At 40.1% G+C, this 26,821-nt stretch overlaps 1 protein-coding gene across 3 annotated transcripts in view; it reads left to right on the top strand.

Annotated features, from left to right (window-relative positions):
• Nucleotides 1-26,815, top strand: part of ptpn12 (protein tyrosine phosphatase non-receptor type 12) — a 43,974-nt gene extending 17,159 nt beyond the window's left edge. Inside the window, exons 2-18 of one of the 3 annotated variants that reach the window (XM_023417883.2) lie at nucleotides 872-980; nucleotides 3,016-3,092; nucleotides 3,258-3,353; nucleotides 4,105-4,143; nucleotides 4,786-4,857; nucleotides 4,985-5,044; nucleotides 5,570-5,712; nucleotides 6,944-7,010; nucleotides 7,147-7,224; nucleotides 8,406-8,504; nucleotides 11,693-11,778; nucleotides 17,330-17,519; nucleotides 18,536-19,496; nucleotides 24,306-24,377; nucleotides 25,470-25,523; nucleotides 26,126-26,209; nucleotides 26,571-26,815. In XM_023417883.2, coding sequence (XP_023273651.1) covers nucleotides 872-980; nucleotides 3,016-3,092; nucleotides 3,258-3,353; nucleotides 4,105-4,143; nucleotides 4,786-4,857; nucleotides 4,985-5,044; nucleotides 5,570-5,712; nucleotides 6,944-7,010; nucleotides 7,147-7,224; nucleotides 8,406-8,504; nucleotides 11,693-11,778; nucleotides 17,330-17,519; nucleotides 18,536-19,496; nucleotides 24,306-24,377; nucleotides 25,470-25,523; nucleotides 26,126-26,209; nucleotides 26,571-26,632 — 2,349 coding nt within the window. In that variant the 3' untranslated portion in view covers nucleotides 26,633-26,815. Of the gene's footprint in view, nucleotides 1-871; nucleotides 981-3,015; nucleotides 3,093-3,257; nucleotides 3,354-4,104; nucleotides 4,144-4,785; nucleotides 4,858-4,984; nucleotides 5,045-5,569; nucleotides 5,713-6,943; nucleotides 7,011-7,146; nucleotides 7,225-8,405; nucleotides 8,505-11,692; nucleotides 11,779-17,329; nucleotides 17,520-18,535; nucleotides 19,497-24,305; nucleotides 24,378-25,469; nucleotides 25,524-26,125; nucleotides 26,214-26,570 lie in introns of all 3 variants that reach the window. The other 2 variants (XM_023417884.2, XM_023417885.2) reach the window with 2 other exon arrangements.
• Nucleotides 26,816-26,821: the final 6 nt, after the last annotated feature.

Raw genomic sequence — 26,821 nt, 5'->3', positions numbered from 1 at the left:
CCCCTTTTTTGGTATTTATGGTTTTATATTACACTAGCAATTATGTTAAAGTACATTTCTGGGAATTTTAGAAAGTGTTTCTAGATAAAATAACCTGATAGCGCTTATTAAAAAACCTGACAAATCGAGGCACTTCATCACATTGATGCAAAATTCCTGTTGCCACAAGGCAGTTCTGTTCATTTGCATCACTGCCATAGCCACAGGTATTAAATGGATAGCTAGTGGGGTAAAAACAATATAGTAAAATCTCTGCTTAGTTTTAATGGCATTCTCATTTGTGGACTAAAGAAATGATATTGCGGCCGCAGTATCCAAGGACAGCTAGCTGAGCTGTGGCCTGCTGTCGGACAGGAGATGTTGTAATTTGTTCTCTTCCCATTAACTGAGTGTGTCCTCATAAGTGTCAGCCACTATTAAATTTGGCCACATTTAACTTCATCCACTGACACACAAAAGAGGAACAGGAGTGTGTGTGTGTTTGTGTTAGAAGGGTATATTAGCAGCAGAGTGAATGTTGAAGGATGGACTCTGTGTGTGTGCGCAAAGGAAGGTGTCACTGTAACTCAAAGAAATTAATAGTTATCTGTTTGTAGAGACACATTTATCACAGCTGCTGTACCCCAGCTCTCTGTGTATTCAGTCTGTGATCCTCAGACAAAGACTGATTTATGTCCGCCCTGTATCACAGGTTACTTTGCTTTCATGTATCTCTTTCCTGTGTGCCATCAACAAAAAAGCCTCTCCATTTGTACCTATAAACATGTGAAATGTAACCTGTGTAGGTGAGAATGACATGCGAATGAAAGAACATTATTATATTATATTATTATACCATCCACTAAATATTTTTTCGTCTTCTTTATTCCAGAGGTTACGGCGGTTATCTACCAAATACCGGACAGAGAAGATCTACCCCACCAATGTAGGAGAGAGGGAGGAGAATGTCAAGAAGAACAGATATAAAGATATACTGCCATGTAAGTACCGGCACACAGGGGACATTTTGACTTCTCAAACACGTGTAGCTAGTAAATAATGGCTGACTTGTCTGGTGTGCAACAAAACCTAAATTTAATGGAGCCATTGGTAATGATATTAGCTACACCCCTGCTCTGTAACAAACATATAAATACTGATCTGTCTGATCTGTTAGAGGGAAAAACAGGGAGAGGTTGTAATGTCCATTTTATGCTGATGAGGGCACACTTTATGTCATAGGTTCCACATAAAACCAGATCTGTACTTTACTATTTGAAGCTAGGTCTCTTTAATAGGTTTTACACTTCAAATGCAGGCAAACAAAATACACTTGTTTGCCAGTTTATTAGGTTTGCCTAGCTAAAATTTAATACAACAGCCCTCCCTGCAATAAAACCTGCCTTCATATGGGTGTACAACATATTAAGAACACCTCAGTACAATTCAACAGCTTCCTAAAACAGTTTCAACCAAAGCGTCATATTATAACTTTCCTAAAGGTAAGAACCACTGCATGGCTGTTGTATGACAGTGACTCTCCACCTGGTGGTTAGGACCACTTCAAGGGGCCAGGAGATGATTGTAAGAATAAAAATCAATCCTCGCTCACAAAGTGATGTTTTTTTGATGTTCTGTTTTTTGACTTTTCTCTAATCTTTGCTTCTTTCCTGCAAAATACTTTAGTTTAACCTTTTCAGGCCTTTAAAAATGATTCAGATGAAATAATCTGAGATACGAAAATCCCTTTTAAGTGGAACTTCCCATAATTTATACACATGCAGTTATATTTGGGAGTTGGAAGGGGTTACAAGTAAAAACATTACAACTCACACTACTACACTAAAACACTCTTTTATTTTTTAAAGCCTTTTCATACACTAAAGTTTGGTTTATAAACAAAACATCTTCATGGAGCTTAATGCTGGACTGAGGGATCATTTGACAGAGCTATAAGGGTGAATAAGATCACATTGCATGCAGTGATATTGATGACGTATGTGTGAAATGCCATTAAGCATATTCAGTTTTCACCGCAGCATTCCTCTGTCATCTGCCCTGCACTGTTCCAAACTGATCCTCCAACAACAAACCTTAAAGGAAACGTAAAAATTTCAAAGTTATTTTTTTCCTCAGTGTCCGTCTGCTAGTTCATCACTCTGTGTACGTCACATGCCTGCAGCCGATTTACAGCGATATTTGTCCTGCGCTGCTTTTAATAACTACAACACTTTACGATGACGGTAGCATTAAAACATTGTGTTTATGTCCTCAGCTTTAAAGATAACGCGCTCTGTGTGCCAGAAAAAAAAAAAAACTATGTTCAATAGAAGTAAAAAAAACAAAACCAAAATATTGTCAAATAACACAACATTATATATTATATTATATTTTTTTAACCATAATTTCTTTAGAAGACCTGGTTAAATAAAGGAAAACTGAAAAAATAGAGTAAAGGCAAGAGAGGAGGATTAGAAAGAGAAGGACACATACATACAGTGCACAAAAATGTTTGTAAAAATATTTCACACACACATTCGGAGCAAATAGAGATACTTAGTATGTTGTAATAGGTTGTGTAACGGTCTCACATACACACAGAGCTCTTACTGTATTTAATGACCTCAGGGGAAGCTTCCGTGACCCAACATCTGTCCTACTTTTTATACCTTTATCCTCTTTTTATCTTCTGTCCATCCATCCATCCATCCATTCATTCATTAAGGCTTTTAGTAAATGAGCTTGTGATAAGGCAAAGGAAGAACTGGTTCACCCACAACAGATGTTTACACACACACACATGCAGCACATATGAGGATAATGATGTTGCTGTGTGTCCATTAACCTCTTTACATGATTCCACTTCTCTCTGGCTTTTAGCCATGTCCTTGTTTTCTCTGTCCGTCTGCCCTTTCTATTCCTCTTTCTCTTATTCTATCTATTTACCTTTACTCCTCAGTCTCTGTATTTTTCCCTTTGAGTGATTAATATTTTTTAAATTAAATTAAATAATAATTGTAATTATTTTCTCTCCAGTTGATCACAGTAGGGTGAAGCTGAAGTTAAAAACGACCAATCAGGACACAGATTACGTCAACGCCAACTTCATCAAGGTAAAAATCGAGCTACTTTGATTTTTTTATCTGAGTGGTTTGACTTTATGTGGTGTTATACACAAATTATATTATAGCGTCAGGAAGAAAGTCTCATCTCATTATCACACTAACATCTCATGTGCAGAGGTGTGACCGTGCTTTCTGTTCCTTTCTCTCCTTTAGGGTATGGATGGCCCAGAGGCCTATATCGCAACTCAGGGCCCACTGCCGAACACTGTCATTGACTTCTGGAGGATGAACTGGGAGTACAACGTAGCTGTGAGTATTAAAGATTAAAGTGTCTGTGTCTTACAGTGTCTATTTACCGCAACATTTTATTACATGGGATAAATTGGCTGTTTGTGCATTTATGCTGAAAATATAATTCGTATACCTGTTAAATCTCATTTTTTAACTCCTCCCTGATTCCAATTAGATTATTAGTTATTGGTTTGAATGAGGCGTTTCTGTGAGATGGCAGTTAACATCATTTTGTATATATATACAATTCAAATGTCACTATAGCATGGTTGAATAAAGTTTGGGTCATAACTGTAGCTCTGCACAGTTAATAATTAAAACTGTGATAATTAAAGTAAATATTTAATATGGTTGCAGAAATTAGGAAGCAGATGGGGAGTGCTTACACTTGAAACCAGATGGACAGATATTGAGAGGGAGGGAAGGAGCTGTGATTAGGTTTAACTAGCACTCTGACATACTTCAGATTTGCAGCTGTGATAATTACTCCTGTATGATCAAAGGGAATGATGGGAGATATGGATGTGGCAGAGAAACGTATGATCAAAAATCATCTGAAGTCTGCACAAATCCTGTAGGACAGGAAAAGGTTGAGCCATTCTCAAATCGAGTGTTTCTTATTGCGAGGGACACTCTGCTGAGTCTCTGGCACTGGTTTTGGTAACTACAGCCGCACAGAAATAGAACATGTAGGATTAGACAGAACGGTTTTTTTTTGGAAATGCGATTTAAATATTGATCGGAATCCTTCCTGTTTGTCTCTCTGCAGGTTATTGTAATGGCTTGTCGAGAGTTTGAGATGGGAAGGGTAAGGCCTCTGTACTTAATCCCTTCATGTGTATATGCGTGTCAGTGCATGCATGCATGCAAGTGTACATGTGTACATTCGTGTGTACACACATCTGTGTTTCATTATCTCCACCAAGGTTACAGTGTCCTGTCTCCGTCTGGCAGAGTAGTTATTGTAGAAGTAAAATGATTTTATCCTTGATTCTTTAATCCAGCTCATACAATAACACAATGAGAGGACTATTTAACCTTGGTGGAGGTATTTCTAGTGTTTTATGTGTTTTTCTCATCTGTCTGTGCACAAATGTATTTGTGAATAGAGAGACTGAGAGTTCGCTCAAGTCAGTTACTAAAGCCTTGAGTATATTTGCATTGATCCGAGCTTGTTGTCTTTTGAGGTCAAGATGTTCACTGATAATAAAGTGTGACTGATAGCTTAAATAACTTATATGCCTCTATGAATGTGCATTTTGCACATGTGGGTATATATAATATAGCACATATATAGTCTCTTTTTTCCTGTAATTGTCATTGTCTTTGCTCCACATGTCACGTTAATTGCTTATTTTAAACCAGAGAGTGTGTGTGTGCACAGGAAGTTGTGGTATCTGCCTGGTATTTTGTTCTCAGCCAAAGCTAACTCTTGTTCTTCTCTGGGTAGAAAAAGTGTGAGCGATATTTCCCGCTGCAGGGAGAGGAGACAATGAGTTTTGGTCCGTTCAGAATCTCCTGTGTAAGTAAAAGAATCTCTAATATTACAGCTGTGATTCTAATGAGGACTGCTGCATTTCTCACATTTTTTCCAGTGACTGCTTTAATCAAGGATTGTGTTAAGTCTTCTCCCTGTCTTTGTTTTCTAGGAATCAGAACAGGCCAGAACAGACTACTTTATCAGGACTTTGATGGTGGAGTATGAAAATGTAAGTTCTCTGTCTTATGTGTCACAAGAAAATAGCTCATAAAAATAATCAGATTTATGTCCAAAGCAATGATACATGTTCAAGTCAAGTCTTTTTATTTATATAGTGCCAAATCACAACACGCAGGTCTATCTCAAGCCACATTTCATATAGAGCAGGTTCTAGACCCTAGTCTTTATAGTATTGATTATATAGACCGAACAATTGCCACCATGAGCAAACACTTGGCGACAGTGGAAAGGAAAAAAATTCCTTTGAAGAAGCAGACACCTCAAGTAGAACCAGGCTCAGGGGGCGGCCATCTGCAGAGAGAGAGAGAGAGAGAGATGTTCCATTGTGATAAATTACATGAGAAAAAACTCTTCACATAAATGAAACAAGATGTTCAATAACGTATTTATTTTGGTTTAGAAGTAAAATATGTGGAAATCATCCATTTGGGTGACATGATTTTGTAAAACGATTACACATCATCAAACAAAGTATTGCCCCCCTCCCCATATCCTCCTGTATGACTCTCTGCAGGAAACTCGGAGGATAACACAGTTCCATTATATGAACTGGCCAGATCACGATGTGCCCTCATCGTTTGACTCCATACTGGATATGATCGGACTAATGAGAGAATACCAGGAGAATGACGACGTCCCTATATGTGTGCACTGCAGGTTGGTATATACTGAACATGCTGTGCTGAGACACCTACTGCAACTAAAACAACATCTAAGAGAAAAAGAGACTGATAACAGATGAGAAAATAAAGTAATGAAGAAGACAGTGTTGTATACAAATGGAATTGAATGATACATGAGATTGACAGTGGTTTTCTGTGGGGAGGCAGTGAGAATGTGAAAATGGTGGACAGCAGGGGGTTTGTGTGTTTTTGAAATCAAGTTTCAACACAGCAGAGAAATGTTGCAGCAGTAGCTCAACAAGTACATACAAATGCAGATCTGCTTCTGACAGAAGATGGATTATTATTTTTAAAACTCACCCGACACATACCAGAAATTTTGAATGACTTGTTTTGGTTGACATTTCACTGTTTCAATTGACTAATCTGCTAATTTAGGTTTGATTGATTAAAGGATAATTAACTACTTAGCTGCCATTTAGAATTCAGCCAGATGAGCCCAGCCTGAGTCTTGCATCAATAATTTTCCTCTGATTGCAGCTGTTAAAAATGACAGCTGCAGTGATTGGTTAGACTGGTGAGAATTTAAATGTGATCGGTCTAGGCAATGATAAATTTATGGCAAAGCAGACTCGAAAAGAAGTTCAAATGGGGACATGAGTTATCTAGAATGAGAAGAAAACACTCTGATTCACAAGGAAATAGATTCAGATTTTCTGCTTCACACAGGCATGGGTATCCACACATAACACACACACACACACTGTCCATGTGTGTGTAATCAGCTATAATGAGCAGCCTGAGGACATTTCCTGGTTCCTCTGTTACACAGCAGGACTTAAAGCTGTGTCTCTGTGTGTATAAAGATGCTTTGTGTGGGTTGATGTGTACTGTATGTGTGTGCTCATTAGAGTAGCAGAGGGCTCTCTGACAGCATGAGGCAAAGTTTTATGATTTCATGTGTCAGACGTGATGTCAAGTTATCTCAGCTTCTGTGTGTCTCCTGTCTCCATCCTGTCTGGACGAGGTGTTGTTACACACATTCATACAAACGGGGTTGTGTGATTCTCTGTACTTATTCTATTTCTGTGCCCAGCTGCCCAGTCCACAATAGAAATCCACAGTTGATACTTGTGTGGGGTGTGTTTTTTTTTTTTTTAGTTAGTTTACGTATGAGATAAGAAGGCGTAAGTTTTAGTGTGTGTATTTCTGTCTTTACACATGTGCCTCTGTTGAATCTAATCTGTGCGACTGTGACTGTACAGTGCAGGCTGTGGGAGGACGGGTGCTATCTGTGCTATCGACTACACATGGAACCTCCTCAAAGCTGGGGTATGTGAACACACACACTCTCCTATACATACCCAATACGCACATACCTGTACAAATATACTCTTTCTCCACACTAGATGTAATGTAATGATTGAACTGAAAATTAACCCTTTTGTTGTGTTTTGTGCTTTTAAAGAAAATACCAGAAGATTTTAATGTTTTTCGGTTGATCCAAGAAATGAGGACGCAGCGACATTCTGCTGTTCAAACCAAGGTTTGTTTTTAGTTTTAAGGTTGTTTTTTTTTTTTTTTTACACATACAATGGTTTTGTGCGTTCTGCTCAACTCATTATAAGATTTAATACAAATTTGCTTTGAGTAATATGCAGAAAATACAGAAATGATAATTAGTGTTTGGGTGGTAACTACTACCCAGAAGTGTTGCTGCAGCCAGATTTTTCACCCTCAGGGAGGTCAACATTGTGTGATATTTGATGTTTTAATAGATTTCCACAAGCTGGTTTCTCAGCAGCGGCTTAAAAACAGTGTCAGTTTCTATGTATGAAAACCGCCGTGTTCCTGCCCACAGAGGCTGTGAAAACATTTATGTAACAATCCTGATACCTGATTTTGGGAACGAATTAAGGAGATTAAAGAAGTAATGAAGGGTGTATATGCACCGCGTGAAAAGAATTTCACAATCACCTGCAAACATTTCAGTTTTGTTTAGTGTTTTTAACTGTTAAGAACCTTAGTGACACATTTTATGCAGTGAGAAACAATATTTCTGATGTAACACAGCAGTATTTGGAATATTGTTTACAAAAGTACTAATTACTCACTTGCTGCTCTTGTAATCCATTATGTTAGTCATAATTTGTGACAGTGATTCTCTTGTAAAGATAAGCAGCATTTCCATTATTTATTTATTCATTCATTCATTCATTCATTCATTCATTCATTCATTCATTCATGTGCTAAACCTGGCTGAAAGTGGATCTTCTCAACTCACACATTCCCCACCATTATGTGTAACTGGTTCAGGTCGTTTTGCCAGAGTTTTGACATGAATGTGTTTGCATGTTTCTTGTGGAATAACTGTCATTTCTGAAAATGTGGTGCAGTACTCTTGCTGTCTTTGTGCAGAAAGTAAAGACAGTATGACAGTGTGCATCAGTGCAGGCCATTCCATTGTTTTCACACAGGTTGTATTTTATACCCTTGAAAATGGATGTTTTGGAGGATTGACACACAGAATGTTTTTGCTTTTGTATTGATTTGCTGAAACTCTCTTTTCCCTCTCCTTCACCCCACCTCTCATCCATTTAACCCCTCTGTTTGGCTTTTTGCAACACTTTTTTTCTCTTTCCACTACTTCCTTATATCCTTGTCTTTCTCACCCTCTCCTGTTCTTTGTCTTTCCTTCCCTCTCTCTTTTTGTCTTTCTCTCTGTAGGAGCAGTACGAGTTAGTTCATAGAGCGATCGCTCAGCTCTTTCAGAAACAATTGCAGCTACTGGAGAGCCCCACCAACACGCAGATACACGATGGCATGGTATGACACACACACACACACACACACACACACACACACACACACACACACACACACACACACACACACACATTGTGCATGCTGTCTGGTGTTAAAGAAAGACAGGATGTCGCTGAGTAACACACTCAGGGTGGGAAAAAAAACACAAATAATTAGTCACAGGGGAGGGAGAGGGTAGGAGGAGAGGAGGAGGGGCCTTCAGAAAACTTTGCTCTTTACACACAGAAACAGAAGAGTTTCAGAGTTTGTGCCAAAGAGAGAGCTCTCTCCTCTACAGGGTAGTCTCACAGAACTCCGTACAGTTAGTCCTGTTTAAAAGAGCTGGAGAAAAGCTTTGCTCTGTTAGTCACCACTGCCCTCATTTTAATTTACCCCACACACTCATCACTTTCATTGCGCCAAAGCACAAACACATGTACCATATATGAAGTGTCCTGATCATCCCTCTTCCTCATCCCGTTGCTCTAGAATTACAAGCCAAGCTAAAAAGTTTACTCATATGAAAAAATAAGATATTAAAAAAAACCTAAAAAGCAGTAAACATTTTGTCTTCAGTGTCTCCTCCTAAATTTAAATGCAGAGCTCCCCTGGGCCAGTCAATTTAAGGATTCAGGTTTTGGAAATCCAGTCTGGTGTTGAAATATTGCAAATGACCAAAATATCATCATCCCACATCATTATGTTGCAGTTTTGGGGGAAGATAGAGAAGCTACAAGCTGCTCTTCATTTGAAGTAGCAAAGCTACAGAAGCACAGCATTTGTATTGAAAGTAAATGAGGCAAGCTACACCTCAAACCTGTTCTCTCCCTCTCTGCTCTGTACTGTCACACACGTCAATGTGAATGATCCATTCTTGAAAAATAAGATGGGGCTGGTTTATTATCTATTTCTGAACTTTTTCATCTTAAAGATAAAAATAAAGTAGTGAGCTGTAGCAATTGGTCCCGGTACACCGCGTAGAGGGGGGAAAAAACTAGCTGCTCTACCAGACTGTTGCTGGGATATGTAGTTAAACTAGTCGTACCACAATTCCCCACAACTGTTCTGTAGCTATGTGAAGATAAATGACAGAAAGCCAGAGGACAGAGAGTTCAGTGAGGCAGTGTCTGACGAACCTAAAGACAGAGGACACATTAGGACTATGAAAGAGTGCATTGGCAGTAATCCAGAGCTGACTTCCTGCTTAGGAAGCTGTGATGACATCACCCATCTCCCATAATGCACTTTAAGTCTGAGAATAGGCACACATCCATTGGAGAAGGGGGACCCTTGCAAGAGACAGTCACACGAGAACACACACAACCATGTTTATATTAGAGAAGACTCAGCTGACACACTTTCCACACTGTTGCCGCAAATCCTAAAATATATTTTATATATTTAGTGTTTCATAATATACTTTAGAAACTCTATTTCTTTTACAGCTATTGATATTAAATATTTGTTAAGACTGGGTGTGGCGCAGGTGGAGGAAAGTTTGTTGCTACTGATTGTAACTTTGTCATTATCTAACAAAGTTGCAAGTCCAACGAGCACACTGCACTGAAACACACACTCACACACACTTGGTTTGCAATAATATTATCAGTGTGCTGGACTGACTCAGTCCATACACAAATTGACTCATGTCCAGTCGGCCATTGTCAGCGACTAAAACACCCACACAGGTGCTCTCAATGGCAGCATGAACAATAAGCCTACACATAAACACGTCCCACACACGTTTCTCTGCTCACACGCAGCCGCCATTGTTTGCGGGAAGTATTCCTACCAACACACACGGACCTCCGTATACAGACAGATGTGATCGGCTCCTCTGTCTTAAGCTCAGTGTGCTGGAATTTTGTTCCTCAGCAGACTTTAGCTGCAGTGGCCTGGTTCACCCCCACCCCCCCACCCCCCCCGTCATGAGTTTATGACGACTGAAGTTGTCCTGTCATCCTCTCATTATCAGAGTGGAGAGAGTCAAATTAATGAGTCACGGGGGGGGAAGAGATGGGAGGAGGAGGAAGATCAGAGCTGAGAGGAAGAGAAAACATTAGTAAGGAGGAGGAGGGCTCCTTTCAGAAACAGTTTTGATCCTTTGAGCAATTTTGTGGCAACTCTCTACCTCTGCTCCAGGAGAGAGGGAGAGATAGTATACAGGAGTTAGTCTTATCATTTCAACAGCATTTATAAAAAACTACAGTCACAGTGAAATGTACTGGTGTGGTCTGAGCAAAGCTTTAACTAAATCAATCCGTTCTGAAATTTAGCAAAACTAATAATATGTGCATTGAAGTCATACAGATGATTTGGCAGTTATCAAGGTGACTTCCACCTTTGCCAGATGAAATTTGTCTTTCTGCATAATTTGCCCTTTTACATACACGGAAACACATAAAAGCTCCGGCCGTCAGACTGAAAATGCCAGTACACTTACTCAGTGTACTGTTCATTTAAGACATCTGAGCTCAAACTATAGAAGAAAAAACCCAGTGATCGAAGGACTCGGAGCCTATATTTAATAAAAGGTAGCCACAATACATGAATATTACATTTACAAGTAAAAGCCTTCAAAATGTATACTTCAGTGAAAGGACATATGACTGTACAAAGTAAAGTTATATTTTTGTATTATCATTACTGATGCATTAACCTATAAGCAGCATTTTAATGTTGCGGCTGATTGAGGTGGAGCTGATTTTAACTACTTTATGTACTGGTGGGCAGTTTAGTTTAAAAATTTAATTAAAAAAAATTTAATTAGTAGCTACAGCTTTTAGATAAAACTAATCGAGTAAAAAGGGCATTATTTTGCAGTTAAATGTCATGGAGCAGCATAAAGTAGCATAAAATTGAAATACTTAAGTAAAAAACAAGTTTAAAGTACAGTATTACTTTGGTACAGTACATGGATACATGTACATATTTACTTTCCACCACTGCCTAAAAGTCGCATTACATTTTCGAAGAGTTGCAGGCAACAGTAAGTCAAAGGACTAGTAACAAAAGGCAAAATTGGTGAATCTTTAAGGTCGTGAAAAAGCTATTTTACCCATGTGAACATGTAAAACTCTTATATCTGGTGTCTTCGGGTTGTGCTGAGCAGTGTAGTAGTTATACAATGATTTTTATTTATGCATGTGCTTATTTTTATGTCTGCATTTTTTGTTAACTTTTTCGCTTGATCTATCTGTGTGTGTCAGGATGAAAGCAGTCCAGACAAAGCAAGCCACCAGTCAGATGATGAGAGATGGGACACACCACCTCCCAAACCTCCCCGCATACGCAGGTAAGACAGTGTGTCAGTTTGGGTGAGACTTTTTTTAAATTTTTTATTTCTATCTCAAGCCTGTTCACATCTGCTCTCTTGAAGTTGTTTAATTTAGAAATCAAACATCACCCGTCAGTTGCAAAATGGATGTAGTAGAATACACTGACCAACACTCAGCCTCCACACAGATGAATGAACAGGCTCACACAGAAGTGAGTGGTAGGTGTGCAGCGGCCCGTCACTGAACACAGTGGGTGTTGTTTTGTAGGAGGAACACACACAAAAAAATTACAGCACAACAGTTTGTGTGGAGCACGGAATAAAAACATATGAAACTGACCGAACACAAGCAGCAGCCGCTGTTTTCTCCTCAACAAACCAAAGCTTTGACACATTAGTTGCCCGTCAGCCCACAGATACACCCTGCCTCCACTTTGCTGAAGTTAACTTGTGTTTGCCTGTTAACAACTGTTGTGGCCTGAGGACGAGCTGTATTTATAGGCCATTTCGCAACACTTTGCAATACTCTGCAACACTACGCAGTGTTGAACGCATCACAACCCGAGGCTAGTTGAAGAAAAACTACTCCAGCTTTCAACTCTTTGAGAACAAATACACTCTTTTACACAGGCATATTCATCAAATATGGGCCCAATCTGTATCTGTTATTAACAAATACACATAGATGCCCTCTCTCTTTCTTTCACAAAATTTTCCCCCTCCTCATTCCTTCCTCAGCCCATCTTCTTGTTTCTCTTCTTTTCTCTGCTCCCTTTTCCTCCCTTTCCTCTCATTTTTAATTTTGCTATATGTGCCCAGCAGGGGTTGTGCTCCACTTTCTGTCAGCCAGTTCATCTGCAGCCCCTCTTTCCCTCCTCTCATGATTTATCCACAGAAGGTACGGCCTCTCTCTTCCTCTGTTAATAGCAGCAATACATACACTGTGCGACTTCTAAAACAAGCCTGATGGATGCCACTGCTCAGAGAGTTGCTTCAGTGTTGCTGCTTTAATGTCAGAGAGGACTCCTTGTTGCCAGGAGACACTGTTTCCCTTAATTACCTGTTGCTAGAAGCATTGTCTAAAAATGCCCCGTTTGACAGCATTTTGTGTGTTAATGTGTGAATCATTCGCTCTGTGCTTAACCATGTGCTTTAATTTATATATTTATTTTCATTCCTCGTCTTCATTTTAATTCGATGCCCACTTCTGAGCCTTCCTAATAAGTTAGCGGCTGTGAAAAACAGTTACCAGAAGGATCATTTACTGGAGCTAACCTGACCTTTTGTTGCATTCTGTTGCCGCACTAAAATGATCCTGCTCTTAGTTTCCTTCATTTGTCTACTGTACGAGCCGGTTTGATGGGAAAGCAAACATTTTTCAGAGGTCCTAATTTTGGGATGTAGCTGCAAGTGATCTGTTTACTGAAAAGTTTCTTTCCTCCTCTAAGTAAAACATACAAATTTGAGCTTGGAAATGCTGCCAAAATAGGAAGCGTTCCTGGAAGTGCGTCACACAGCCTGACAGTCAGGAGTATATGGGTGTCTCTCTCTACTTGTCTCACTCTGTGTCTCTCCGTTTCCTAAAGAAATAATGTCAAGGCCTAGTTTAAGCCTGAGAGTATTCTACTGATGGTAAGAGCTATTTTTACCAGCATAGTCCACATTCTGCCGGCCACACTCCCCCTGGGTCACTTCAGGGGTGTGTGTGTGTGTGTGTGTGTGTGTGTGTGTGTGTGTGTGTGTGTGTACGTGTGTGTGGGGCGGTGGGGTGATTTTTGTGTATTTGAAGGAGATGGAGATAGATAATCCTGGAACGCCACAACGAGGCTGCCATCAGGTTCACAGATACTGAGTCATGCAGTTTTACATACATACACACACATTCATAGCCACGCCCTTCAGAGTCATGTCCTCTACTCCCTCTGTTAGGACTGTGCATCCGACTTCCATACCAGATTGTGTCTGTAGTGTCTCAAATATTGAAGACTGTCAAGTACCAGTAGGTGGCATAAAGGATAAAAGAACAATTCAAGCAACAGCATTAAAAAACTAGGATTAAAATTACCTTAACGTTTCTGGTTGTTCTGTCGTATCCCCTGGGGGATAAAAAAGCCAATAGTGTTCAGTGTGTGTTATAGGTCTTAACCTGTTGCTGCATACTGTCCCAATGCAGTGGGTGTCCTTCACCTCTTTAATCTTACAAAACATCTTAGATCTGAACCTAAACCTGAAGTACTGCTGTATTGTTATTAAGCAAAATAAGGCTTGTTATTCATAAATTAATGTATTCTAGAGGTGTGTTCTGAGTGCTGCTAATCAGCTCTGAGGAGATGCAGCTCTTCAACTGAGGCAACCTGAGGTTTCGTTGTTAGAATTGGTGCGTGTCTCTTGTTGCAACTTTGCAGTGCTTGTTAGCATTGCAAAGTAGTTAATTCTTACCAGTTGTAGACAGTCGAATACATAATAATCTGATCCAGCAAGCAGAAACACATATTTACTTAAGTAGTGATCTAAATATGTGTGGTTCGAGTGTGCAGTTTGCTACTTTTCTTTTTTTTTTTTTTTGTAAATGTATCCTCATCAGACGCTGAAACCATGACTCTCTAAGCTCCATCTCCTGCTATTACACCCTGCCTCCTGTGGACGCATGAACGTCCCACTGTGAACCAGCGCTCTGATTAAAAATGCAGCATCTTCCCTCTGGAGTACATATGTGGAGGGCAAAGTGCACTTGTCGTGTGTGTGTGAGTTTGTGCATTTATTTATGAGTGTGGGTGTTGTTATTACATAAAATTCAAGTTCTTCTGAAGGCGTGTGCACACATTTGTGTTTACGTGTAGGAGTTTAGGTCGCATATGTTCGCCTGATGTGTGTGTGCTCAGGGTTAGCTTTTAACTGTGTCACCAGGGTGCCAGAACACTATGGATGGTTGTAGTGTTTTTACGCTTTAGGGCAAAAGTAGAAGAACAGGAGTGCATGGTTAGTTTTGTAGTTTGCAGCTCTTTCAAGTGTTGTAGAATAGTTGGAGCTCTTGGAGATCTTGTCTTTTACACACAGATTCAAACTGCAGAAATATTTGACACTATTTAAAGCCAGAGAAGAAATAAATATAAACATTTTACAGCTGTAAAAGATGTAAAGTGAACTTTTAGTTATTGAAACGTGTCAGTCTGCGTATCACAAGCTGAGAGAATTAGTTCGATGTGATGTGGACAACTTGTAATTCCGATAAATTCCTGTGTTTTGATCAAAGCTGCACTCGCACCGTTGAACTTAAGTAATAAGATGGAAAATAAATATAGTAGCAAACAGATCATGTAGACGATGAGCCCAAAAAGAGGAGGACGTTAGATGTTACAGTTATACTGTGTTAACTAATATATGTTTTGAAAAAGTTATATGTAGGTGTTGTTTATCAGTCGTGGCCACTGATGAATTAAACTGAAAGTTCTGTAGGTGTAACTTTCGCATTCAGGGAAACACCTCAACTCCTTTACTCACTTCATGTAAACCCTCATATCACCTAATACCTATTTATACATTTCTTCACGCATGTCTTAGTGCTGCATGTGTTTTGTGCCTGTAACCTTATGCTTGTTGATATTGCTTATTTGTTTTGCTTTGACTTATTAGTGTTTGCTCCTGTAACAGCTCAGCTTCCCCTTAGGAATCATTAAAGTTTCATTTCATCTCATCTTAGAGGGATTCAGGGCCTGAATAAACTCTGTGGCATCTGAATGATTCATATCCCCATGGAAACAATCGGCACCAGTGGGAATCATCTGTGTTACTGTTAAATATGTCTTTTGCTTGCTCGGGCAATGAGGATGATATAGACGAAGTAAATCTCATGGGTAATGTAAGTTTTCATTAATGGAAACTCCAAAGGAATAATGATCTTCTTGTTCAACTAATATTTATCTTGGAGGCCAGAAATTGCAGATAAGTGACCTGTAAGAGACCAGTTGAGATTCTAGTGGTAAAAAAAAAAGCTCTGCTATAACTAGCTGGGCTCAGGCTTAAGCAACAATCATGACCTCTGACCTAAAGATTACAATATACGCTATTATCCTAAATCCCTGCATGGTTTCCTGCTGTTAGTATCTTTTGTCTTTGCCATATTTCATTAAAATCAAAACTTAAAAATACAGAATCATAAATAAGCAAAAATACACATGGTATTAGTGAGCCCCATCACATGGCAGCTATACTGCAGTGCTGAGGCTCTATGAGGAAGCCTACAGTGTGACTGCAGCTCCAAGTTGCTCAAGAAAAGGAAATCCCCCGTGCTTCTATCTTGCAACTTCTCTCCGTGTCTGACTTTCTATCTATGTATGTGTGTCGCACACACACGCACACACATACACACACACATACACACACACACAGCATCATGTGCAGTCACTCCTATGTTGGATCTTGCTTCAGTCATGTGCTCTTGATTTAGCACATCACCACATCCTTTCACTGTTTTTTCTGTGTCTATATATTTGCATGCATATGTAATGTGTATATTCTGTGGAGTGGAACAATATCTTAATGTATAAATTTCCATCGCTGTGTGGCTTGCTTTGTCCCAACCTCAATATCCTGTATGTAATTCACACGCCTACACTGTGTGTCTGTATAGGTGGGTTTGTAAGTAGATTATAAGCATTATGCATTATTGTAGCACAGAAGAGAATTAAATGGTTCGTCCGGACCAGAATCGCCTCAGCAGGTTGCTGCATAGAAAATAATGGAATACAGTAGAATAGGAAAAAAATACAATACTTGAATATCCCCTTGGGAAACTTGTCTTAGACCCTGCTCTGCAGTTCCTGGTTCAGTGTGGGTTTTCAGTTTGCTTCACATCCAAAGATCATGTCCACCTTGAATCCACAAAAAATAGATGAGAGCTGTCTGACATCTAACATCCGAGAACATGTAATTTGTCTCTAGTTTGTCTGCTATGTTGACATACTGTGAGCAGATTGCCTCACTTTTTTAAATTCTGCCATCTAGTGGTGGAAAACTTAGCCTTCCAACATGAACAGAAGCTGCCTTTGAATTTAATAAAGTTCATTTCATCATCTGTTTCATCACTCCTTTAGATGGAGAATAATTTAAACGTGAGTGTTTTCAGATGTCTGTACGATGTCTGACCAGTATGATGAAATCCTTGCCTTTTTATCACTTTCATTTTCTAAATAGTGTTTTTAGAACTTTTGTTAAAGGCGGCTTCAGACGCATTTCTTTTCATCTAAAGCAAACAGTCCAGGTTTGTACTTCAATATTAGAACAACTTGTATTATAGAGCAAAAGCAAAATATGTTGACATCAAAATCAGTGGCTCTATCTTTGTGAATGTGCAATTTTGGCTACGAGTTTGGTGTCGTAATTATAGCGCCTCTGCTGCATTTTGGGCTCTGTGGAATTGAGATGTCTAATTAGAAAACATCAAAAGCTTCTCTCTCTCTCTCTCTCTCTCTCTCTCTCTCTGAGTGAGTAATATCCATTCAGTGAAAACCTTGTCTGGATTTAGCGCTGTCCTTCTGTTAACTGAGCTCGCTCTTCTTTCTCTGTCTAGTTCCCAGGCAGAAGGTGACGTTAAAGAGGAGATTCTCCAGCCCCCTGAGCCTCACCCTGTCCCCCCCATTCTGACCCCGTCTCCCCCCTCGGCCTTCCCCACCGTCACCAACGTACGGCAGGACAACGACCGCTACCACCCCAAACCTCTCATACACGTCCTGGCTACTGCGCAGCAGAACGTGACACAGGTGAGACGGCCCATAAACTACAAATACACAGCTCTCTTAATTGAGCGTGGAATGGTTTTTCCATGTAGGCATGTGTGGTATTTGGACCTGTGAAACATGTTGTGTGTTTGACATTTCACTCAAGGTATTTCACAGATGCCCTTATCCAGAGTAACTTAGGTTGACATGTGCAACATCAGGAGTCTTGCCCGCAGAGTTTATTGTGCAGAGGTCTTACTGCTACTCTGTCTCAATAGAGAGTACCTTGACAGGAGAGAGTTGCAGGAAACCAGAAGAATGATGTGCAAAGTTAATGTATTGATTCAAGCCTATGGATTTGCACTGTACACTACAGGGACAGGTGATCAGATATTTGGTACTATAAAGTAGAGTTAGAGTTAATCCTGGAGACCCTCTGATGTTTCTGCTGTAAAGGGACAATATTCGAAGTTATGTGTGTTTTCTGTTTCCTAATAGAATATGGTAGGTGTTCATTCCAAGTACACTGGCTTTTTTGTTTTATAATTGGTTTGCATAAACACAAGGTCACATTAGCCTTCTGTACAAAAAAAAAAACATGATGTCATGATTTTGATGTTGATCGGAAACCAATTGTAATGAGAGCAATGCTGCAGTTTGTAGACCAGTCGTGCAATATTGTACTCAACAGGTGATGGTACACACCTGAATTATAAATTATCCATTTGTAAACACAGTGAATCAGTGTTTGTATGGACCAATTATGTAGATCTGCACTGTCAGAGTTGAACAAAAGTCTGACCTGCAAAGTTCCCCAGAACTGGAGCTCGAGGTCCCACCAAAATAAACACTTTAACACTAGAATTAATCTGTCATGTGGGCTTTATTAGAAGTGGATGCGAGATTGAGTGACTATTTATTGGACAAAGTGTATGTAACTGTACCTCTATGCTGTTCTAACCTTTTATATTTTTAATGTCATGTTTTTGGGCTGGTATCTGGCTGATGCTGCATCTGGGTATGAAATGCCTTATCTCTTCACTTCCATTTTCTTTCAGAAGAAAGATGTGGACAAGCAGCAGAACCAGTCAGAGCCTGGTTCAAACAAACGGACCAGTCCCTCAGAGCAGAAAGACCAAGATCTTGAAAGTCGAAAACAGCAGACGCAGGTCTCAAATCTGGATCTCAACGACAACTACAACAACAAATTATCTTCAGCATCAACAAAATCAGAATCAGGCCAAAGCCAGACTCAGACTTCCTCCTCTCCCCTCTCCCCGGTTGTTGAATGTTCTGGTGCTCCTCGGATCGAGAGGAAGCTCAGCATTGAGATTAAAAAGGTGCCGTTGCAGGAAGGACCTCGTAGCTTTGACACTTCCCCCTCGATGGGAGTAGCAGGCGGGCTCGGCAGCGGTTCAACCAACAGCGGGGGTATGCTGCAAAGAGGCCACGCCTTCAAAGCCCGTTCTGGCCAATCCCTGCTGACGTCTAGCTCCTCGCTGTCGGAGGACTCGGGCACGGAGGGAGGAGCAGGTGGGGAGAGTCACGCAGACGGAGGCGTCCTAACCAGACCAAACCACCTCCCTGTGAAGAGTGGAGAGAAGGGGGAGCCGCAGGGAGGAGATAGAGTGGAGGTGAAGGCTGGCCACGCAGCGTGGGCTCAACCCTGCAACAGCCCCGAAAAACATTTCCCTAAGACCTCCTCCTCTTCTTCCTCCTCAGACCGTGTTGCTCCATCATCATCCTCCTCCTCCCACCTCTCCTCCTCCTCTTCCTCTTCCTCCTCCACTCCTGTTAGGACTGCCCTCAGTTTCACCAACCCCCTGCACTCCGATAACTCGGACGAGGAGGGGGATGGAGAGATGTCCGGAGGAAAGGAGGGCTTTCGTTCTAATGTATCCACGGCGACGGCCATGGTAGCTGCGTCCCCTCATCATGGAGACCAGCAACCAGTCAGGAAGGTGTTGCCAATGTCGATTGCAGGGCATACCTCTTCGTCACCCTCTGCAACTACAGCAAGTATGTCAATCAGCTACTGTAACTGAATGAGTGAATCTAACTGGCTGCTTTCCTGACAGTCAATTAACCACTATGATTATTACTACAATCAATTAACAAAGACAAACCAACAAATAAAGTTAGTGAGATAAATGGACATCTGGATTCCTTTGTCTTGTCAGGTTCAGACAGTAGTTTTGATTAATGAAAAAAAGCTTACAAAATAAGTTAAATTAGCTAGATTAGGATCCGAACGACACTTAATTAACTCAACTGAACCTTGAAGTTCAGTCCAGCTCATTCTAATGAGTCTAGTCAAGTTCTTCTCCTTTTAAATGCTGGAAAAGGCGCTGAGGGTAAGTCTGTCAACCTGTCCTTATTATCCACACTCACATATGCTCAGGGAAACCACACGGTAGAGTCATTTTCTGGGTCAGTAAGGAGACGGAGGTCTCAGACAGACCACATGCTAATGACAAGTTTTATCTGTCAACACATAGACACGCTGTGTTATACATTTCTTACTGCCGGGGAAAGTCAGAGGCAGGGAGAAAAGAAACAGGAGATATGGAAGAAAGGAATAAGAAGAAAAAAAACAGCGAGAGACAGACAGAGTGAGATAGTTTCCAGTGAGTCTCATATAAAGCATGACTGTATAACAAATTGGTTGGTTTGCAAGGAATGCTGCGAATGTTAACAGGCAAACATCTGTCAAAACAACTCTTCTCTTCCTCTTTCAGCTTGTGTGTGTTTGTCTAAGTGCGTGAGTTTGCAAACGGGAGAAAGAATGAGAGAAAACCTGTTTTTGTGTGTTTTTGTTTCAGTGCAGTTGTGAGTGAGAACCGTGTGTGTGCATGTTGGATGGTGAAGGATCGACACTGCATGATGCTGACAAATACACATTTAAATACACACTTCTGTGCACGTTGGGTTGAGCAGAGCAGTGTCACACTGTTTGCTGTGTGTACATCCGTACGGCTGCACTGTCACAATTTCAATGGCGAGGTTTTGGAGGGAACGATGTCCCTTCTCCTGCTGATGATTTCAAAATCGGGAGATTCTGAAATCTGATTCTTGCTGTGATTGCAGCTGATATGAAACGGAGTGGATTGAACTTGACTTTGCCTTGGAACGGTTTTGATCTTGAATGGCCTCTGGATGAAATAACTTATCTGCATTTTTAGATATTTGGATGAAACTATGAGGAGCATGATGCGAGTTGGGCGGTAGTGCACTTCAATTAAAAACTAGTGTACGTTCTACAAACAGTCTCTTGCAATCAGAAGAAACACCACTCTTAAGTTTAAGTAACATAGGCTGCATTTAAATTATGCATAAACTAACATAATTTTCAGTAATACAACCAGTTTATCGATGCTTTTACACAAGAAGCAGTTTAAGTTGCATGACAGCATTTAGTCCATGACTGGAGGCTTACAGTAAAATGTGTAATACTTTTTAGTGGTCAGCAACAGCAGCTTACTGTTCTTCTAACACACTACTGTTCTCCAGATTAAAAAGGGAATTAATCTCAAGAATAATTTGGAAATTGGAGCTTGACATGCACTACTCAGAAATTAGCCTGTTTTGAGGCTATTATTATTTCTGATATTCCCCCACTTTCTCTGACATGACAAATTAGAACAGCTTACATTGGCATGGTGTTGTTGTTATTATTCCTGGTTTATACCAAGGAAAACCAACAGCCACAAACCTACAAGTTGTTTTTAGGAATCACACTGAGAAACAGCCACAAAAAAGTAGCCAATAATCGAATGAAATGTAAATCTTATCTTAGCCATTTAAATGTCTGGCATCACACATTATGCTCTCCTCAAGTAACTCCAGTATTTAAAGATCAATGCAGAAATATCTGCCTCACAGTCCTGAAGTGGTCTGTCTTTGGTCTGCTTGGCTTTCTGGCTCATTATCTGTTCGGGCTGTGGTAGTGCTTTGTAAACGGTCATGAAAAGCTAACGGCTGCTGTTTGATTGGTTGCAAGAATCTAATGACTGCTTGTTGATGAGTTGCATTGAGCAAATTGCTGCTTTGTGGTTGGTCAAGGGAAAGCTGGTGGCTGCTTGTTGTGCTTGTTTTTACTGGTCGCACTATCAATAAATCAATATATATTGCATATTTCACACAGATTCCTTCACAAGTCAATGACAAACAGCATTTTAAACACAAAACAATGGGAGACCAATACCAGAGATATAAGGTTAAAATGTAATAAGATTTATCAGAATTATAGATATAAAAAAAACACCAAGGCAAAATGAAGGTTTGCTACCAATATGATTATCCTTTCAATAATCAATATTAAATTATTATCTGTAACTGAATATAATTAACTAATTATTTTGCTTATAAATCGCAGTTGTCATATCTGTTAAAACTCATTCAAACCTGACAACAAGAGCAGGTTTACTCTACGTTTAACAAGTCGCCTGTGCCTGTAACAACACTGAGAACAACTGATTAACCGCTTTCATTATTCTGTTAACTCTACTGGAGTGAGTAATTACATTGTTAACGGCACTAAACTAGTTCAGGAACAGCAATATCATGTTGTCTCTGTTGACTCTTCCCCTCGTCACTCATGGCCACATTAACCTTCTGCACAGTCGTCTAATGTTTTCCTGAAAATGGTGCAAAGCCTGGATTAACTAGCATCGAACTCTGGCCATCATTAGGACTAATGTTACCCTATCCAAGGCTGTTTATGGGCTTTCCTGTGACTCTCTCAAATCCAGTAGGAAAAACACCCATCTTCCAATGAGTCATTCATAAAGCTTAGGACGTCTGCACGGAGTTAACAGTAACAGTGGTTTTATAACAAAACATTATAGCCTTCAAGCGAAGTAGGAAAGTCTACAAGTAAATCTCTAGCTATAGGAGTCAGTAGATTTCAGTTAGAATCATTAGACAAGACACTGATGATCAGATAGTGTCTAGAGTGCATAGAAATACCACAATACCAATCACCCTTTTAATAGTCGAGCGTTGGAGTTGGCGTGAAGGTCTGAGAGTGAATCAGAAAATTCCATCAAAGAAAAGGAGAAACATGGATTGTCTCTACCAGGAAATGAGGCTCATATTTTATAATGCCGGCATTACGCTCGGAGCCTCTGAGTAAATTTCAGCCTGGATGAACGGGAGAAAATATAATTTAGGGGTCAAGAGAGAAAGAGACAAGTTAATCTCATGGTCCATAATAAGGTCATTAATACAAAATGTCATCTTGGATATTGGCCTTGCATTAAAAAGAAGCATATTTATTGTAGCTGGACAGGAGATTAAAGGTAGCTTTCTGTCAGAGAGAATCGCTAGCCAGTTATTATTGTTAGGCCCCATAAAGAAATCACAGCTGTGTCAAACTGAGATAATTGAGTTTATGTGGTAAACAGAGGTGGGGTTGCTTCATAATAACAGACAGTATTTCACACTTTTTACTGGACTATAAGAAGAATAAGAGATGAGAGGTTATCACTTCATCAGATAAAGCCATAGTCTCTGGTCTAACAGGACAAACTGCTGAGTTTGGGTGAACCAGACACAGAATTGAAGCAGCTGCGACTCAAAACAAGATCATGTTTCCTTATTACATGTCCCCTTGCATTGATTCCCTCTTGCAACATGCTGCAGCAGGAGCTAATCGTTATTGTAATGACCTGTTGGTCATTTTCCGAGCTAAAATAGAAAAGCAATTTTGCTCTCAGAGATGGAGATTGTCAAAGAATACTCAATTTGAGGAGGAAGGAAAAGTAATCATGGCTGTCTGGAGCATGTCAGTGTTTTCAGTGGTCATGCCAGAACCATGACCGACTATATTATATTATTCCCATTAAAGAACCCAAGAAAATTCATATTAACAGTGTCTGAGGCTGCCCACCTCATCCCTCGTGAATTATTATTATTAATCATCACATAGAAGCATTCCCTCTGACAGCGGTTACATGTCAGGCAGTCATGAAACTAACTCAGGTGAACTGCTGCTGTTTGTAGCTTCAGTATCAGTGTTGTTACAGCACAAATCCATTTGTGTCTGTTACAGGGACTGCAGGAGAAACTGTCAAACCAAATGTTTGTTGAATCTTTATAATTGGAGAAAATTATTTTTAAAAAATGCAGAATGTAGCTTATTACGCCTCATTACGTAATGAGTGCATGTTTTAAAATCTATATTCAATTTTGTTTTTGTATGACCATAATTCTGAAAGCACTGTATGAATACTTATTATATTCACTGATATGTTTAGAACATTGTTAATGACTGAAAAATAGAAAAAAAACAGTACATGTATAAAATATTATCAAATCAGAAAATTGAAAGTGTTTTTAAAAATTAACTAATTTAAAGCGGCACATTTAATGTCATTTTTAAAACACTACAAAGCAGAATTTAGTTTTGTATTTACCAGTGAACATAAATAAGACATAAAAATAAACACATTAATAATAGGAATCATTTTTCATGATTTACTACTGACTTACTACTATTGCTTGAAAAAAATCACTTCTGAAACAATAGTACAGATGCACATCTACAAACTGATGCATCCTGATATAAAGTCAGTAAATATTGATAAAATGCTGTCACATACTTACATTGTTTAAAATCTGCCTTGAAACAGCCTAAACAGATTTAATAGCATCTTCTTTTTGTAATGAAGCAGCTTTGTGTTTGTGGAGAAGAATCAAAGCATCAACACTTTTGCTATGATGAGCTTTTCTTTGTCTCTCTGTCATCTGACTATCGATCTCTTGTCTCTTCTTCTTCGGTCAGTTATTAACGCTGCTTCTCATTTGACCTCTGACCTTTTAACCCAGACTGCTGGGACAGCGACGACTCCCCTCCCCCCCTCCCCGCGAGAACCCCCGAGTCCTTCATACTGGCCACAGGTGCGTTTGCATTGGTCGAGATTCACAGGTGTGTTTCCAGTGCTGTGGATTCACTGGCTCACCTCCTGGGTCCATGTTATTGGTCAACTCCAACAAAAGCTGGACTGATCAATGATTATTATGAACTTGAACTTCTAAATAAGAAGGGATTTTGTATTAAAAACAAAAAGGTAAAGATCCAAGTGGGTTGTTGTTGCTTTGTTCATGTAAGTGGAAGGTGCTGCATTGTATTGGTTTAAGTGCTGTGTTTGCAAGTGGAAACGTGGTTCTTTGACACAGTCAGTAGCTGCTGATATGAGCAGATTTCCATTTTCTTATGATTTCTTTTTTTTTTTCCATTTTACCTGGTCCTTTACAATGTTTGAACAGCTAGTGGCTCAGTCTCTCTCATCCTCTCTTCAAACAGACAGATGGACGCACACATTGCAGGTATCAGGCCTGCGACCTCTCTTTCACATGATAGTCTCTTTAATAACTCGGCCGCCCCGTTGCCTTCTGCTGTTTTTTGTTTTTTTCCTGTCTAGCTCTCTGGTATTTCAGAACGAGAGCCTTAGAATAATCACAACCACATTAGAGCACACAATTAAACATTTGTGTTAAAAGTTAACACTTTGCTTTTGTAAGAAGCTTTATCAGTTTTACAACACTGGAGGGCAGCATTAGCTTTCTCAGATGTGCGGTAGATGTTCTCGTGTGAAGATCATCTTTGAAACAGGCAACAGTCAGTCATAGTTTATTGCTTTTGGAGGGTTTTTTTTTTTTTTTTTTGAAAGATCACAGCTCTCACATGTGTTCACCACTTCAGAAATATCACTTATTCTAAACGTCCTGCACTATTGAATAAAGCTGTGAGGCACCTTTGAGATCCAGAGTGGAGGTTGTTCTCCCTGCTGTGTGACCGCAGGATGGAGGAAGGGTTGGATTAAAGGCTGGGTGATGAGGAGAGATGGAAAGGTACCGTGAAGCATAGTGAGTTTGAAAGGAAACGTATGACTGTTCATGTGGGTGTGTGTCTAATTGTGCTTAATGTTTACGGCTTAACCTTTAGTCACCAGTTGATCTAATCCACTCAATTCCCTTGCTCTCTGCCAGACCCTCTGGAGGTGAGGACGTCAGCCTCAGCCGAATGGAGCGGCTCACACACAGGTACGAACACACGCAATCACAACTCCCCGTTTTTATCTGCGCGCTGGTGGGTGCAGAGGCGCTCATCTGCTTGTGGGTCTTCGTATTGTTTGTCCTTGTTCGTTGGGTTTTTTTACGTGTTCATAGCAGTTAGTCAACAGAGCAGAGGAGGAGATGGGCCGTCAGTGTTTTACAAATTAGCCTGCGCACGATAAGACTGACAGCATTTGTCAGGAGGGCAGCTGTAAGAGCGAGAGACTGATAAAGCATGTCTATAGAGAGGTGACATGAAAAATGTGTGTATATGCTTATCCTTGCTACGAGGACTGTGCGATGATGGTTACTACCATTTTTACCAATTTATTGCTTCAGTAGTTTCTGTGTGTGTGTGTGTGTGTGTGTGAGACAGAGAGAATAATCAACAGAGAACTTGTTTTGACTTGAATTCTGCAATGATTTTTTTTTTACCTTCTATAAATATAACTCAGTTATAGATCTTTATAATTTATAGATCTAGGTCTTGCATCACTAAAACTATTTTACAACACATACATCACTGATATTCACACAGTATTTCCACTCCATTAACCTGTGTGTGTGTGTGTGTGTTTGTCTGTGTGTAGATGTGTCAGACTGCATTAAGAAGACATCTCCAGCTGACCCTGCATCTGCTGCCACCACAGCAACAGACAGCAAGGCAGACTTGGGTGGGTAAGTCTGCTATCTTACCTCTTTTGGATGTCCTGACATCTGTGATTTTACCTTCTTTTATTTCTGTGACTGCACACTGCCGTTTCCACTGTTCAGCCCTCTGGAGGAACTCAAGTATTATTTGCACAAGTAATGATTTTTCCTTTGCTGACAAACATGGTTTCTATTAATGTCATCATTTTTTTTTTTTTTTTTTGTGAGTGGCATTGCTATTTTTTTCTGGGCTGCATGTGCAGAAAAAGTGTGATGGTTTTGAAACCAGGCAAGAACTGAAGGGCGCATGTTCCTCCTGGGTAGAAATTTCTGGATGTATTTTATTCAGTTCAAACCCAGCTGAAGAAGGTCCTCTCCTTTCAGGGTTCGGTAACCGCTGCATCCAGCCCAAAGGCCCCCGAGAACCCCCCCTGGAGTGGACATGATGGAACGTACTGTCTGCCTGTCCACCAAGAGTCTTCTCGCCTGTCAGGAGACGGACTCTGCCGATCTCACCTGGCGGGTCCAAAAAAACCAAGTTGATAGATGCTACACAGACAGACAGCACATTGTTACATAGAAGCACCTTCTGTGTAACTCTGTGCAGAACAGCTTGTCAAGACCGAGCTCCCCCA

This window comes from Seriola lalandi, unplaced genomic scaffold (genome assembly GCF_002814215.2).
Source record: "Seriola lalandi dorsalis isolate HSWRI2012SDOR001 ecotype SW California unplaced genomic scaffold, Sedor1 jcf7180002054579, whole genome shotgun sequence".
Taxonomy (NCBI): domain Eukaryota; kingdom Metazoa; phylum Chordata; class Actinopteri; order Carangiformes; family Carangidae; genus Seriola; species Seriola lalandi.
The sequence above is the reverse complement of the archived record's forward strand: the minus strand, read 5'-3'. Positions and strand labels throughout refer to the sequence as shown.